This window comes from Lycium ferocissimum, chromosome 8, assembly GCF_029784015.1.
Source record: "Lycium ferocissimum isolate CSIRO_LF1 chromosome 8, AGI_CSIRO_Lferr_CH_V1, whole genome shotgun sequence".
Taxonomy (NCBI): Eukaryota; Viridiplantae; Streptophyta; class Magnoliopsida; order Solanales; family Solanaceae; genus Lycium; species Lycium ferocissimum.
This window is the reverse complement of record NC_081349.1, coordinates 37,514,912-37,532,997: the sequence shown is the minus strand read 5'-3', so window position 1 is coordinate 37,532,997 and position 18,086 is coordinate 37,514,912. Positions and strand designations below refer to the sequence as shown.

The window sequence follows — 18,086 nt, the reverse complement described above, 5'->3', positions numbered from 1 at the left end:
GTCTTAAGAAACCGCCAATATTTTTTCGAGGACGATATCGTAGGACTTGTACCGATGATGATTAAGAATGTTGTGATTTTAGTTTTAAGTTTAATATATCGTTATGCTCTTAGGTATTAATTAGTATGTTAAGTTTTTTTCAAGAATGTTGTGATTGTATTTTTAATATATCATGGGTTTCTTATTAATGAATTAGTGTGTTAAGTATTTTCATCTACTCAAGGTTATGAGTGATGCAATTTAATTAAGTTTTTTTTTTGCATGAACGCTGCCATTTTGACTAACTTTTGATTAATTATTAATGAACAAGTTTAAGTATTCGTAAAGAACTTCAAGCTAATGTCACCGAACCTTGAACGAAAATAGCGTTCGAGCACTTTTCAACCTCTAAAACGGTCATCCGAACTTTTGTGTATCCTTGATGTGTTGATCCTACCTAATTAATCGCACAAAAATAAGTAGGGTTCTATATAAATATTGCCTTTTGGGTCCCGAAGCATGATTAATCTATGGTCAAAGTACGTTAAAAAGTGTAACGAAAGAAGGGTTAACCAAAAGAGGTGAAAAAAAAAAAGGCAAGCGCTAAGCAATAAATTATTACATATAGCAAGTTAACGAGTCGTGTCGTTAACCTTTAGCGCAAGAATTTATTGCTTAAAGGCATTTTCGTAACATTTTTTTTTGTTGGGTATTTTGGTCGAAACTGTTTTTTTTTTGGGGCATTTTGGTTCCGGACTCTTCACTTCGCCTACTTGTCATGAATTTAAGCTACCTTCACTTGACCTCTTTATTGTAGGCTGTCTGGAAATGTCCTTTACTGATTATCCCAGCGGGCTATACCATCGAATCAACTTAGCCGTTTGAATATAGTTTGAAATCATGAGATGAAATCATGAATTGAAATTATATTTAGATATGCAATTTGAATTTCTTAAGTTATGTTTTTTCCTATAGATATAAAAACTCCACAAGTTGTGAAAACTATCAAAATATTCTCAATGCTTATACAATCCTACCAATGAGCAAGTCATAGTTCATAACAAAATTAATACGTTACTAGAAGTCCTTTCTAAAAAAAAAATACAACATTAAGTAATCAAACTTTAGTTCAATAAAAAAGAAAATTCAACATGAATAGTAATGTAACTACTCTTTAATATAATCCTCCCATATGTTAAGACATAAATAAAGGTTGATAAATGGTTGGTGTGAGTAATTGTTAAAAATATCTACCAAGTTATAGGTCTTTTTTTACAAAATATAAACTTATGAGTAAAGTTTTATATTTAAATTTTTTGAAATCATGGTTTGAAATCCCAAATCATGCCTTTTTGGATGATTTGGGATTTGAAACCATGAGATGAAATGCATGCCCAAACGCTGATTTCATCTCATGGTTTCAAATCGCATGTCCAAACGTCTACTATATATCTAGGTTCCTTCTAGACTACAAACATGAAGGAGCTAGCAGAGCTAGAATATGAGTTGCCGATTACGGGTTCGGCCGAACGTGTTTGTCCGAATCTTATAGTATTTGTCTTCAAAAATTCATTGAATACGTATAAATTATTATTTAAGAACCCAATAACTTAAAATAATTAAAATCATTTCCCATAAACTTCAAATTCCGTCTTCACAGTCATTGGAACATGAGTTCTACTACTTGATGGTGGATGTAGGTCAACAGTGTTTAACATTCACTGTGTGAAAGGGATTAAAATCATTACTCTTGAGCTATATTTGAGTGGACACAAGCGTTAAAAAAACAAGTACGTCCTATGTGAAGTATGGGTTGGGAAAAGAGAAAAATTGAAGTCAACAATATTCTTGTTTTGTCATTGAGAAACTTGGCTTGGATAGGATCGATGAGAATGTTGCAAGTAAGAATATAACTTAAAGAGACAAAGTTAAACATTATTGCTTTCGTGTTTTTTCATGTCTTCAATGAGAATCCTATGTAAAATGTGTTCCATTCTTCAAAAATTAGAAAGTTGGATAGACCAAGTTATTTAAGCGCCCACCGTGGGGCTCGAGAACCCACGACCACAAGGTTAAGAGCCTTGCGCTCTACCAACTGAGCTAGACGGGCAAGACATTGCAATAGCAGTTAAAGCTCTCTCTGCGTAGAAGACAATTGTATGAATCCTGCTTTAACGAAATCAGTTAGTAATGAGACAACTGAAGAAAGGGTGACGTAGATAAGAATCAACCTCTTCTCAATGAGGTTTTGAGGTGTCGCAGAATCCAAAAAGCAACTGATGATTAGAACCCCTATGTAACTTCGTATTTAAAATATGCCCATGGGCGGAGCTATGTAGAATGAAAGGGATTCAAATAAATTCCTTCATCGGAAAATTATACTTCACGAATAAGATAAAATAAATTGTTAAATCCTCAAAACATAAGGGAAGTTGTAGCGAGCAGGGGCAAATGTAAGTTCAAATTCTAGAAATGATATTATGCATCTTTTTTAATCCCCCATTAGTCAAGCACAATCTATTGTAAACATGCAGGTCGATTTAGTCAGACTCAAATCTATTGCAAAATTATCAACGCACTGGATGTTTTCAAAATCAATCTTATAGTGACACTAGTTGACTGGACTCCTGATTTAATCATAAGCTTGAATGTTAATACGTCAAACACGTAGATCATAAAGAGGTCCCAACATTGAGTACATTAAAAAGGTATATTGGCATACTTCTGGCCAAAAGTTAGATTTAGCAAATGACGCCTTAAAAACAATGGCATTGTATAGTCATATCTCACAAGAATGGATGAGATAATGGAAGAAAAAGATACTCCACCACGCTTGAAAGATGCATTCCTCAAAATTGTAACATATCCAATCATCCAAACACACTAAAAAATGCAGACCTCTATTTCCAGAATAATTGAAGGGGGCGAATTAGATACAACCACTAAAGATCTTAAGAATTTGTGCAAGCTTAGTATCAATATACAAATTTTGGAATCAACAATTATAACAATTTTCTCGAGAAAATTCGAAAATCTTGCATCCAAATAAAATCAATTCCAGAAGATTTTTAATATCACGAGTTCAGAAGATTCAATAACAATGGAACATGTATATATCACATTGTATATCAAGATATATTACGCCGAAATTTTTATTGATATACGTGATATACAAGAGATAAACAAATGTCCGGTGTTATATACTTTATATATGTGGTGATATGCACGAATAAACAGGGGAGATATACTGATGAAGTCTTTCTACACTCGAGTTTTAACTATGAAAATCATACAAATCGGCCTCCAAAATTGATATTCAAGATCCTTAATTTTCTTTTCAAGAAAACTCAATATCATCCATCCAATCAAAAGTTATAAGATTTTAACAACCAAAACTCTGAAAAGCCCATAAAATAATAAAGATTATAACCTAATAGAGTGCTTATCGGATGAGTATAATGTGAGAGAGAGAGAGTTTTGGGGAGAATGATTGAAAGATTTGGGAGACAGAGAGGGAGTAGGCACTGGTATGAGCTTTTTGTCGGATAACCTAGTTCTACAACATACCAATTTGTTAAATTAAAACATGAATCTGAGCTATCAGATACTAATATCCATAATTGGTTTTCTATACCATTTATTGGGCTTGGTTGTTATGCAATGCAAAATTTCTAATTAAAAAATATGATTATGTCTGGCTCTTATAATGTTAAGGAAATAAAACTTGAGCCGCGAGAAAACTTCAGGATAGGTATCCTACATCTTAACAGATTTTTTTTTTTTTTGGATGAAGAATATCTTTCTAGTTACTTTGGAACAATTATAGGAGATTCTCTAGAAGAAATACGGTATGTTTGCTTCTGGAGATAATATACTTGGTCCTACTTATGGAATCAAATCAATACGTTATGGAAAAAAGATTGTGATATCAAAATCATTGAGATCATACCAAGTCCCATCAATCGAATCGCCCAAGATCAAAGTCACTTTCTTAATCAAACGTGCATTTTCTTAATCAAACACGAACACCAATGATCAATTCAGAGTAACCACGTCATCACCCCCAATTGGAAATACTAGGACATTCGGACATGTGAAAAAGGGGAATGAAAATAAAAAGAAGGGTTAGAATGGATAAGGAAAGCCACTAAAAGAGCAAGAGAGACTGGAAAAAAGAAAGGGGGTGATCCAAGGCACAAAAATACCAAACATGTACACACACATGCACAAGGAAAAAGAAGTAGTCAAACACACTCACACACACACACATATGCAGTATATATATAATGTATTTTAAGGGGCTCTGAGCTCTTAATATTTTCTTTTCCAAACATTTTTCTAATAAGTTTTTTTTTTCGTCTTTTTGCTAACATTACTAAATTATTTTGCACATTTTTTTTTACAAGCTATGAGTCTTCAATGGAGTTGACTTAATTTTCATCAGTCATCTTAAGAAAGTCAACAATATTCTTGTTATTTCATAGAGAACTTTGGCCTGGGTAAAGGACTAGAATGTTGCATGTAAAAGTTTGAGTTAAAGAGACAAAGTAAAATAAAAATTGTACTTCTTTCATAGTCTTTGAGACAATAAGTTGAATGGGGTTTGAGTATGATTGAAACGCCCACCGTGGGGTTTGAACCCACGACCACAAGGTTAAGAGCCTTGCGCTCTACCAACTGAGCTAGACGGGCAACACATCACAATACTAGTTAAAGCTACTTCGGTAAGAGATAAGAAAAAAAAATTGTATGTATACTAGCAACACTGCTATAACGAAATTAGTATATAATAGTTTAATAAGATAACTGAAGGAGGATGAGTATTCGTTAGTCAGAGCACAAAAGCAGTTACCTTTTTTACTTTATTGTATCTAATCCTACACTAATTTTTGGAATTCTCTAGAATAGCAGCTTCCTTATTCTCATTCTATATATATATATATATATATATATATATATGAGTTCACACCCTGTTTTACAAGATAACTACTGTTCATTCCAACAACTAGGTTACTTATAAGTTATAACTTTGATGATGTTAGATCGCGTCACATTTAGGTTCAAGAAATGAGATGTTATTTTATATATATAGTCTTGACAAGGAAAATAAGGTAATAATTGTTATAATCAGTTAAGCTATAAGCATGCAAGTTTTTTGCTAGTAGCTAATAGGCTTCTCTTACACATATATGGAGGGAGGCGAATCAATGTGCAAATTTTCTAGCCAATGAAGGTCATAAGCACACAGATTTGATAATCTAGGATATTGCGCCTAAAAATATGGAGTTTCTTCTCCTTGCTGATTTAACAAATGTAGCTTATGAGCCTATAATGCTTGGTGTAATTTCTTTACTTAACATTATTAGCGTATGTAACTCATATCCATGTAACATGCCTATCCGTTCACGTAACTTCTTATTTCTTCACATCTTTTTGTTTTCTTTCTTTGCAGTGGATTGTGATAATTAGGTGGAACTACAACTTGCCTAGAGGAGAAAGAGAAAAAAAAAATGGGAATAAATGAATAACAATATTAACTCATTTCAAACAAGGCACAGCTACATATCAATATTAACTCATTTCAAACAAGGCACCGCTACATATCAAAATGTTACGACCGCCACTTTCTACATAGTGAGTATATTTGAATTTGCTTTGAAGATCTCATTTAAAATGTAACAATCGTGCTTTTTGACCAACATTTCAAATTCTCCATGACATAAATCACTTTTATTTATTTTACATTCCTTTGACTTCCTCTTCACATAGAAGCCACGACAATCTTCTCTTTTTTCGTCCTTGTGATATATAACTCAGTATTTTTAACGTCAATTAATTAAAATGTGTATTTCTGATCTCTTCACGTAGAATATATGTTATACTTGATTATATATAGAACTATATTACCATATGATATGGAGGAATAATACAAACTTAGCATAAGACATGAGTAATTAACTAGTGGAAAGATTAACAATTATGGTAAATTTGTGAAGATTCACAAGCAAAGGGGTCAAAAATGCACAATTAAATTAATTGAAGATTATATGTTCTTAATCAAATATTATAGGGACTAAAATTAAAATTTACTATAATAATTACGGGACCAAAGTGCTAGTAACCATAAATTATAAAAGAAAAAAGAACTAGATAAACTACATGACAATGGATTATTACATGAACTTGCATTATTAAGTTCGCCACTATAAGCAAATATATATAGCGCTTTCAATAAATTATTATGTAAGGACTTAGAAGTTGAATTTCCTCTACTCCTAATTAAAATAAGTTAAACAAGTTATATTTATACATTCCCACCGCACCCGGCCACCCCCACTAAGTTACACAATTGCAAATATTTTACTTAATTCTTTTGACCAAGTCAAAAGTCTACGATTCGTAAAATAACTTATCTTATTTGACTTTATATCTTTTACAACGAACGTGAAATAAAATTCACGGTATTAGTTTTGCTCATAATTGACAAGTTCCTACTAAAACTGTATGCTGGTTAAAATATTCAATTAATTTTATCACTTAAATGAGGGAGCACACTTTTATGGTTAGATAAACACTTCCTCCACTCATCTATTCTCGTCTATGTGTACAGATAAAAAAATAAAATAAAAAATAAAAAAATAAATTAAAAAAAACTAATTTTAGCATTCGTGTGTTGCATGTGTCAATGAATTAAATAATTTATACAAAAAAAATAAATGATGGAACACTAGTCAATTAATTCCTTCCCTTTTTTTTTCTTTTTTTTCCCAGTTTTTCTTTTTTTGCAGGCCACTGAATCAATGCCCTTCAGAAAGATGGAAAGTAAGCCCAGTGAGAGTTCGAATTCTCACATTGTAAGCCCAAATGCTATGGTCTAATGGTAAGACTACAATTTGTAATGTGTGGATATTAGGTAGTATGTGTTATGGGTTCGAATTCTACTGCGGACGAAAATTCTGAAATTTAAGTGAAATACATTAGATAGAAGGTCCACTATTCATCGAGTTTCGAATCATGTGTCACTAGTGCTTGCGAATTTCTATATTATACCCCCTTCGTCTCATATTTTACTTGTCCACATTACTAAAAATACTTGTCCCAAATTATCGATACATTTACGAAATCAATATAAAATTAATTAAATCTTTCCCATCTTATGCTTAATATTAAATGTTCTTGAAAATAGTCAAATTGATTAGAGTGTTTTATTGGGGAGAGATAAGGGTAAAGTAGTAAAAGTACATCTTTTATTTATGATTTCTTAAAGGGCGTATGAAGCAAACCCGAATTCTAAACACAAATATAAATATAATCACTGATAGCCAAATTACAACTATAACACTCAAACTATCAAATTACAATGGAAAATACTGAAATAACAAGTAATTAAGAATAGAAATAAGAATGGAGATGAGAAGTTAAACTCTGAGAAAGGAGATGACAGGAACAAATAGTTTCCTCTTCACAATACGCATAAACTCTTCTCTCTAACCGCTAGTCCTTTTTAACCAGTTGCTAATTGGGCCTGGATTTCAATATTTTACTCTGCCAAACAATCTCAACTGGATCAGTCTTGTTTACCACTTCTAGCCCATAGGCCCTTATGAAGTTAGATTGGTTCATAACAGCGTACAAAGTGGAAGTGGACAAGTTATATGGGACAGAAGAAGTAATAAACAATGGAAAGTGTCGTATACCACAAAACCTTGTGGTAAGGCTACAACTTATTATGCGTAGGTTAAGCATCCATCACGGATTTTTCTACCAACAAAAGTCTAGTATTTAAGTAGAGCAAGATAAAGGGAGAGATGATTTATCTATCAATTTTAATCGTGTGCCACTAACACTCAAATATTTCTCGATTATATATAAAACCGAAGAGGCTCAAATATGCCATCAAACTATCGGAAATGGCTCATTTATGCCACTCGTCAATAGTTTGGCTCATTATGCCATCACCTCAATAGTTTAGCTCATTTATGCTATCGCCGTTGCCATTTTTCATTAACGCTGAATTTCAATAAAAGGATTTAATTTGTCTTTGGTTTAATTAAATGATGTGAACCTCTAGTTGGCAGTAAAGTGTTATATCTGGTATTATAAACCGACATTAATAAAAAATGGCATGAATGAGTCATTTTGGTAGCGGTGATGTCATAAATGAGCGAAACTATTGAGGCGATGACATAAATGAGGGAAAACTATTAACGAGTGGCATAAATGAGTCTTTTCTGATAGTTCAATGACATATTTGAGCTTTTTCTGTATATAAAAAGTCACGTCTCTCTAAATATGTGGAGCCGATAGACCAAAGTGAGTTGCACCTAGACCTTTTTAACTAAATTTTCAACCCTACACTTAACTTCTATTTTTGGAGTTAGGTTGTGGGGTGGGGGAACAAGGTGAGGGCACTTTTGAAAATAAATTCCATTTGACTTTAATTTATACAAATATGAAATTGTTTTGATTGAGACATTCCCTCAAGTACGCACCATTGAGATTTTTTTGTTCCATTTTCTTTTTAAAAATAGGCAGGGAAATCAAAAATGAAGCAGTTGAAGTTTGTCCATAAAGAAGTACTTTTAGGCTCTTTTGTTTATGATGTCAAATAATTTTTTCAGTTTTTAGATAAATCAATTATAAATGAGAAAAATATTCTCGAAAGGGCTTTTAGCATTTTTATTCAAATAAGATGTATACCTCTACCTAGAGTTGGTAGTATTGATGTGGAATCTTAGGTGGCCTCTCTTCCATTTTTCTTTTTTAAAATTTTGGAAAAAAAATAATACATTTGTCCTAAAACGTATTTTTTATGTTTCTATTTTAAGAATATTTTTCAAAAAAGGTTTTCAAAAATTATTTTTTTGAAGAAGTTTTCTTGAATGAAATTTATCCTTTTCGTAAATTTTTAATTTTCTTTTCTGTGATAAAAAGATTTCGTAAAACGTTTTCTAAAAGTTATCCAAATGGTTGTTAATTAGCATTCTCCGAATCATGATTATGACAAGGATTTATACCTTGGAAGAAAGTGCAACTATGCCTTCCCCACATTAACACGCCAAATAAGTAATAATATTAAAATCCATAAGCCAATAGTTTGAGTCACTAATTATTTAATAGAGTACCTTAGTTCAGCATCCTCTCGTTATGTCAATCAATTTTTTTTATGGATAAAGATACTTAGCTAATTTGTCAGGGACCAGATAATAAATTAATGGGTAAAACTGGAGCATAAGTCAATGCAAATCATACATTAATAGATTACCTCTTGCAACTTAAGGAGATTAGTAGGCGTTTGGACATGCAATTTCATGTTATGATTTCAAGTCATGAGATAAAATCAGCGTTTGGACATGTGATTTCACTTAATGATTTCATCTCATGAGATGAAATCCCAAATCATCCAAAAGGCATGATTTGAGATTTCAAATCATGATTTCAAAATTTTAAATGTAAAACTTGACCCATAAGTTTATATTTTGTAAAAAAAAGACCCATAAGTTAGTAGATATTTTTAACAATTACTCCCACCAACCATTTACCAACCTCATTAACTTTTACCAACTGTTAATTATGTTCGTACCATGTGGGAGGATTATATTAAAGAGTAGTTACATTACTATTCATGTTAAATTTTCCTTTTTATTGAACTAAAGTTTGATCAGTTGATGTTATATGTTTTAGAAAGGCCTTCTAGTAGTGTATTAATTTTGATATTAACTATGACTTGCTCATTTGGTAAGATTGTATACGAATTGGGAAAATTTTGATAGTTTTCACAACTTATGGGGGTTTTTATGTCTATAAGAAAAAATACAACTTAAAAAATCCAAATTGCATATCCAAATATAATTTCATCTCATGATTTCAAATCATGTCCAAATGGCTATATTTGTTTCTGACTAATATAAACATTCATGATATCATTTACCTTATCGCTCTCATCTTATATTTTGCATCTTTAATGTTTGTTATGATTTGTATTTATCTAAATCGAAGGATTAACAATTTGTACAGACTTCGTCTCCGTATCAATCGACTAAGGCTAAAATGTAGTTGACTCAATCTTACAAGACCTACAATTCACCCCTATTGTACTTTCAGTTAATTGCTTAATAGAGTACTTGCTGTAGTTCAACATCTTCTCATTATGTCAATTAAAATTTTGATGGATAAAGATATATAGCTAATTTATGAGGGACCAGATAATAAATTAATCGGTAAAGCTGGTGTATAAGAGCCCGTTTGGCTTAGTCTCTAAGTTGCTGAAAATAATTTATGCCTATTTTAAGCTTTTTTGAGTGTTTAGGTAAGTACAAACATAAGTCATTTTATCTTTAAAAATCTATCTCTTATAACGCTTTTTTAAAGCCCATCCAAGCGCTTTTTCAAGTCAAATAAATTCATACTATTGCACTTATTAGCTTAATTCATTTCCCCAAAGAAAACCAAAACTCCTTTGTTAGCAACGAAGAAGACAAAATTTGCTAAGGTGGTATTAATATTCTCTTGTGCTAATAGGGCTATCCTCATTGGCTCAATAATATAATTAAGAAAATGATCACATGGCTTATCTCGATGACACAACTGAAAGTGTAACTTTACTGACCTAATGTTGATTTCAACAAAACTAGACATGAACTCTATATTTTATATGTTTTCCTTTTTTTTTTTTTTTTTGGGGGAGGGGGTGGGGGGGGGGGGGGTTTATGAGAAAGCTATAGGTTAGAAGTTTATGGGGTTGTAATATCTTAGATGGAATTGAGAGATTTTTGAAACCGAATGATGCAAATTATGCATTTGCGAAAATTTGTGATATTCATTATTACAATTGTTATTCAATGAATATCATGTAACTTAAGTAAAAGCAAAAGATTACATTTTAATTTGCAACAAGAGAGTACTTATAAACCGTACGTTTACCAACACTATCGTAACATTATCAGAACTATGCCATTTATCCATGAGAGATTGAGCTAGAATTTGAACATTATGAATTTTAAATTTTAAAATAATGATATCGGGTGTTACTAACTGAGTTATGAATTTAATGTTTATATATAATTACTGAATTTATTAAAATTAATATAAAATTGGGACTAAAGCTATTGAATCTGACAGAATTCGCATGTAACCTTCTAGCTCCGCCTTTTAATAAAGGCTAGAATCACACAATTTTTGTTGTTCAAACAATTTTGATCTATGATATCTATCCTAGTACTTTGAGCGGTAGTTTGGTAAGCGGACTAAATTATCCTGGGATTATAATCTTGGATTCAGGATTATAATCTCGGGACTAATTTATCCCCATCTGGGAGATGGGATAAAATAATCCCAAGGTTAGTGGGATAAGGTGGGATATCCCATCCTTAAGATTTTGCTTCATTTTATACTTTGTTTGGTAGAAGGTATATATTTATCCCAAAATAAATTTATACCTTCTATCAAACATGATTCAAAAAATTAATGCTGAAATATCCCAATTTATACCAGACATCAAACTACCCCTGTTCTGAAAATATGCCGGGATCAATCCTTAGTCCAAAAGCCTTTTCAACTTTGCAAAAAGGATTCACTTAATTCTTCGAAGTTAAACCGACCAATTAAACCCAACCATGGCATCAAGGTTGCAACTTGAGGTCATTGACATTTCATTCATCTCTTGTCAACTTTCCTTTCAAAAAGAGCTGGAGGTACAATATAGTGGTCACAACTCACAACTGTACTTTCAAGCACTTAATTTCTTTTGTCCAGTTGACCCCACAAATAAATCTTTTGTCAAAGAATAAGATGTAGCCTAATAGTCATTGAAGTGAGAGAAAAATCACAAAATCTCAAGTTTGATTTCAACGGTTACATAAAATATCAGGTGATTTCTTTTTATCTAATAGATAATGATACGCAATATTGTATTCTATTATTTTTAAGTCATTGAGTTCTAAATAAATAATTTGTACATATTCAATAAAATTTCAAATAAACACTAGTATAAGATTTGAATCAAAACTGTTAGATTAAACCGAGCCGACACTCTCATTCCACCCCTAATAGGAGGTAGTTGATATCATGTGAAATAACTGAGGCGAGTGTAAGCTGACTTGAACACCAATCTAATCAAGAGAGGTAAAAACGAATAATATAGCACCCAACACACGTCCACTCAACATGTACAACGTGAGACCATTTTCTTGAAACCAAGTGTCGAAGTAACTACGGTAGTTGGCTAGCATGGACTGTAGTGCGCTATAGTGCTAACTGGTAAAATGCATTTAATTACAAAAATTCAAAACATAAAAAATAAACATTTGAAAATCACCCACCACAATTTCCTTCTCCCTTCTGCCACTTTATATTTAACAACCTCTAGACCCCACTGTTTCCCCTTTCCTTTTTAATCACACAGACAAATCACATGTAACAAATCAAAGACAACTCTAAAAAAAGAATGTCTAGATTTTTTTCACCCATAAAAATCATCACCCCACACAGTTCTTGAACGCTACAACCAAAAATTTAATTAATCTTAGCTATGCCATGGCCGAAAAAATTAGACTAACTCTTTTCTTGGTACCTTTTATTTTTCTATCAAGAACAGTTTGTTCTGATGAGTTTGTTTACTATGGTTTTAATGGAGTTGGTGCTCGTGATATAAGTCTAAATGGGGTTGCTGAGATTGTAAAAAATGGTGCTTTAAGGCTAACAAATGAAACATCTAGAGTAGTTGGTCATGCTTTTTACAAAAGTCCAATCAAATTCAAGAATTCTAAATCTGGTAAAGTTTCTTCCTTTTCTACTGCTTTTGCTTTTGGGATTGTTCCAGAATATGCTAAATTGGGTGGACATGGATTAGCTTTCACAATTTCAAGAACCAAAGAGATGAAAAGTGTACTTCCTAGTCAGTATTTAGGCCTATTAAATTCAAGTGATGTTGGGAATTATTCCAATCATTTATTTGCTGTTGAATTTGATACAGTTCAAGATTTTGAATTTGGTGATATTAGTGATAATCATGTTGGTATTGATATCAATAATTTAGAGTCTAATGCTTCAGTCAATGCTAGTTATTTTTCTGAAGGAGATTCCACTAAGCAAAATCTTTTTCTCCAGTGTGGCAAGACGATTCAGGCCTGGATTGATTATGATTCAACAAAAAATATGTTGAATGTTACACTTTCCCTTTCTTCAAAAAAACCAAGTTATTCAATTTTGTCATATCCTGTGGACCTTTCTCCAATTCTTGAGGAATTTATGTATGTTGGATTTTCTGCTTCAACTGGTTTGCTTGCTAGTTCACATTATATATTTGGTTGGAGTTTCAAGATTAATGGGGAAGCTCAAAGTTTGGATCTTGATTCATTGCCTTCTCTACCTCGACCTAAAAAGGATCAGACAACTTTAATTGTAGTTACCTCTTTATCTGCTGTGATCTTTCTTGCATTTGGACTTATTTTAGCCTTGTATGTCATTTGGAAAATCAAGAACATAGATGTGATTGAACCTTGGGAACTTGAAATAGGTCCACATAGGTTTTCTTACAAAGAGTTAAAGAAGGCTACAAGATGTTTTAGAGATAAAGACTTGCTCGGATTTGGTGGATTTGGTCGAGTTTATAAAGGAACGTTGCCTAAGACCAATACCGATGTTGCTGTTAAGCGAATAAACCATGAAGCAAAACAAGGTCTCCAAGAATTTGTATCCGAGATCGAGACAATCGGTCGCCTTAGACATAGAAATTTGGTTCAGCTCATAGGATGGTGTAGGCGGAAAGGCGACTTGTTACTTGTTTATGACTTTATGCCTAATGGAAGCTTAGACAAGTACATTTACGATGAGCCAAGAGTTATTTTAACGTGGGATCAGAGATTCAAGATTATTAAAGGTGTGGCTTCTGGTCTGTTGTATTTACATGAAGAATGGGAACAAACAGTAATCCATAGAGATATTAAAGCGGGGAATGTTTTACTAGATTCCGAAATGAATGGAAGACTCGGAGATTTTGGACTTGCTAAGTTATATGAGCATGGTGCAAATCCTAGTACAACAAGAGTTGTGGGGACATTGGGTTACTTAGCTCCAGAATTAACCAAAACTGGAAAGCCCACGACGAGTTCTGATGTTTTTGCCTTTGGTGCTTTGTTACTAGAAGTTGCTTGCGGGAGGAGGCCGATTGAGGCGAAGGCATGGCCCGAGGAGTTAATCATAGTGGATTGGGTATGGGATAAATGGAAGGAAGGTGCAATTCTTGAAGTGGTTGATCCGAGATTAAATGGCGATTATGACGAGATGGAGGCCATTATGATGCTTAAATTAGGTCTAATGTGTTCGAATAATACGCCATCTAAGAGACCTAGTATGAGGCTAGCGTTGCGGTACTTGGAAGGTGAGGTGGCGTTGCCAGAGACACTGGCAGCGCCCAATGAATATGATGGAAAAAAGGGTGGCCCTAATGGAATGGAGTTTGAAGACTTCGTACATTCTTATCCATCCTCGTCTTATTTAGAGAAAGTAAACACATGGTCATCGGCTTATGATGGTGAAGGAGATCTCGATATTGAAGCTAATCCGATAACCCCGTTAACGGATTCTGGCGGAGAGGACAACAGGTAGCCATGCAAAATGGAGGGACCAAACTCCCTCCATATTTTTAGTACTTCTTTTTATGGTTTGATTGTTTTACTTAAATGTAAATTATTGCTTTTGAAACGAAAATGATGTTAATATCACCCATTTTGAGGATATTGATGTTAATAGGATGTGAATATATTATTAGCAACCAGTCACCTTTGGCTCTTGATGGCAACTTTGTCCATTCCAAAAGAATTCTAACTTCATTTGGTTCCCTTTTTATTTTCTCTGATCTTGTTCTTAATACATAACTTTATTTGTGTTTCTACATCAGTCATGCTAAGTTAATGCTGCAGATCTGTAGTGGCTATTGAGCAAACATATCAGTCATAACCAAAATGTTGAAACTATATAGATTCTCTTATAATGTGGTGAACTTTATGGCATACTTGTACAGCAATCCTTTAAGAGTGTATGTACTTTATGTGAAGTATCACAGATTTCATAAGAAAATTTCAGTCTTTTAGACTTTAGTTAACATAATGTCATTCATGTATTCTAACAAGTTCATATGAATTTCTAATTTTACTAAGCAAGATTTATTATGTTTCTACTTCTTGTTTCATTTTCAATCATAGTAAAACCGATGAGATTGTGGAAGTAAGTATTCTGATTGCGTTAAGCAGTACGTATAAGGGGTATCTGTATATGGAGATTCTACCATATTGTTCACCATACAATGTGATAGTCTTGATGCATGATAAGGCAACTCTTTGTTCTTTAGGCCGTTTGGTTGGAGGGATTAAGTGGGTTATTCCGGTATAAAATTTGGGATTAAATCTATCCTGTGTTTGATTTAGGGTACTACCTAAAACAAGAAAAAAATTGTTTACACAATCATGGGATTATCTATTCTATATAGAAGGTGGGATAGATAATAACCTGATTTTGAATCAAATGACCTCTTATTGAGTTGTCAAATACAATTTGATCTTTTAAATCCCCTGTGCAAGCCTGTCGTGTCTCTGTCTAAAAGTAAATTAGTGTATTATATACGTGTAGTATCATGTCTCAAAATCTTTTCTTTGCCCACCTTGAAATGATATGGACAAACCAAGAGCACAAGAGATATTTTAAGGTGACAGGCAAATTTATATCTAGATAAAACTCTGATAAGTTCTATTTCCCATTTCATTTTATCTGTCTTAGACAGCACATGAAATTTAAGAAAGTAAATGAGTCTTGAATTAATTTAGTGATGTAAAACTAAAAATGTGTATAATATATCAAAATGTCTTTTGAATTTTGTGGACCTAGACGTGCCAAGTAGGTTGTGAAATTGAAAAGACAATAAATATAGAAAATGACATTTTTTTAAATGGACTAAAAAGAAAAGTAAGATATGTAAGTTACAGCACATGGAGTAATATTATATATAAGCTCTCTTGCCCTATAGCTTTGCCATTTATTCTCTCTTCACTCTGTCTTCAAGACCTTCATTTTTCGACTCATAAAGAAGAAAACAAAAGAAAGAAAGAGCTAGTCGATAATGACATTTTGTGACAGTTTCCACCTGCTAATTATTACTATTGTCCACAGTCAATATGCAGGTTTGGGAGCTGAAAAATGAAAGATAAGATAAGATCTATATAAAAAAGTCAATTCTCCTAGTTCAGACTAGTTAATTCGTTCGCGCCGTTGTGAAAAAAAATCAAACTATGACTAAATAATTATATTGCTGCTATAAATTTATAATGTAAATGTTTTTTCCCAAAGTAATAATATAAGTAGCGTACAAATAGAAATAGACTTGTAAAGTCAGGTCTAGAGATAACTCATGTAGTGGACAGAGAAAAAATTATCAAAATTTTATGCATCATTTGTTTTTAACATTTATAAATTGAACACCGCATACAACAACTAGCAATTTAGCAACATTGAACACATTTGATAAAAACAAAACCCAAATTTAGAATAAAAATTCGTAAGTTTAAAACTCATGATAACACTTTTAATGTGTATTCTTGCCACTAAATAAAAGGACTCTCACCAAACAAACATATAAATTCTCGATTATTTTGTGACTGATGGATATAGGTCACAAAAACCTATTTATTACACAATAACACAAATTTTAAAATGAAAAGAAAAGATAGAAATGGAACATTTGTGTGTATCAAAAGTACAGAAGAGATTAAAGAATGAAATTCAGATAGAACCTAAGAAAGCAAGTGAATGTATAAAATAATCTAAAATTTCAAACAGCTATGTCCGAACGATAACAACAAAAGCGAGAGTTTGATAATACCCTTCGCTAAATTTTTTTGGTAAAGTGTGAAGGATATAATGCTTGATATCACCATTACAACAATTTTAGAAGACTTCAATTGCTTGACACTCAAAAGCCTAGGCTCTTTCATATTACTTCCTTAAACTATTTCAATAGTCAATAGCCTCTATTTTATTTCTTCATCCATTTGTATATACTTCTAATTCCTCAGCTTAACTGTTAAAGCTTTTGGAGCTTCCCTACTATCTCAAATATGATCCTATACAGGTAAGAGAAAAGAAAAAGAACCAACTTTTTAATCGAATAAGATGAATCAGTAAGAAAATTTGTAAAAGGTGGAATAAAAGAAAATTAACTTACCCTCCAATTACATGGTTTCAGCAATAATGTAAGAGGCCTTTGGAAGCAACTCTATAAATAGTCGGATTGTTGCACTTATTAAATTAAGGAAACGTGTCTATTAAGTGCAATGACAATCAGAAACAGTTTTAAGGAAACAGCTTATGGGGGAAGAGAAACTAATATCTAATATTTAAATTTAATAGACACGACTGTAAACTAAATAGATACAATGTTTTTCCCTTTTGCTGGAGCAATAAATGTAGATAATTATAGACTTATTGATAGAGTGATTTTAATTTTCAGCAAATATTTTGAGGGAAATATAAGAGAAAAATGTCAAAAAATTGACAAAAAAGATAAATAGCGATGGAGGCCACACAGAGGTGCCACATCACCTTTTTTATGCCTAGCTTTATGTTATATATAGATTTGCCAAACATTGCTTTGTGTAATTTCAGAATGTAAAGAGAAAAGAAGAGGGCACATATATACTTCCTGGAACTTTATCAAGATACTAGAGGAAAAACGAGAATTTTCCATTCTCCGAGTAGAGATGCAATCAAGATATTTAGTTTATGGGTTTTGCACTACACCTCTTTTTACTTATTGAGTTCCAGAGAGATTATTATTTTGTTAATGGTTTGAATAAATTATTTGGACATATTAAATGAATTTCTCTGCTCCTGCGTCTGAGAATAGTTCTGTGTTCAAAACTCGGTCATGAACAAGCTTAATATGATCGTATTGTTAGGTGTGCAAACAAAATTTCATATTAAAAGTTGACAAGGAAAAGAAGCGAAATCTAAAATATGATACTCTTAATGGTACAAGATTTTTTTGAAAATAAAAAAAGAGATACGGGCTTAGTTAAAACAGTATCACACTATGTTAAAAATGTGTTGGGTTGGTG

At 32.3% G+C, this 18,086-nt stretch overlaps 1 protein-coding gene and 2 non-coding genes across 3 annotated transcripts; 1 reads left to right on the top strand and 2 right to left on the bottom strand.

Annotated features, from left to right (window-relative positions):
- Positions 1-2,014: 2,014 nt before the first annotated feature.
- On the bottom strand, positions 2,015-2,089 carry TRNAK-CUU (transfer RNA lysine (anticodon CUU)). Its single transcript has one exon. It is a non-coding gene; the product is annotated as a tRNA-Lys (tRNA).
- A 2,509-nt stretch (positions 2,090-4,598) lies between these two features.
- Positions 4,599-4,671, bottom strand: TRNAK-CUU (transfer RNA lysine (anticodon CUU)). Its single transcript has one exon. It is a non-coding gene; the product is annotated as a tRNA-Lys (tRNA).
- A 7,613-nt stretch (positions 4,672-12,284) lies between these two features.
- Positions 12,285-14,683, top strand: LOC132068316 (L-type lectin-domain containing receptor kinase S.4). The gene has a single exon (XM_059461881.1). It carries the CDS (start codon positions 12,514-12,516, stop codon positions 14,584-14,586), a length of 2,073 nt encoding a protein of 690 aa, XP_059317864.1. The 5' UTR covers positions 12,285-12,513; the 3' UTR covers positions 14,587-14,683.
- The last annotated feature ends 3,403 nt before the right edge of the window (positions 14,684-18,086 follow it).

Coding starts and splice junctions, on each gene's coding strand:
- LOC132068316 (XM_059461881.1), top strand. CDS start 12,514: ATGGCCGAAAAAATTAGACTAACTCTTTTCTTGGTACCTTTTATTTTT.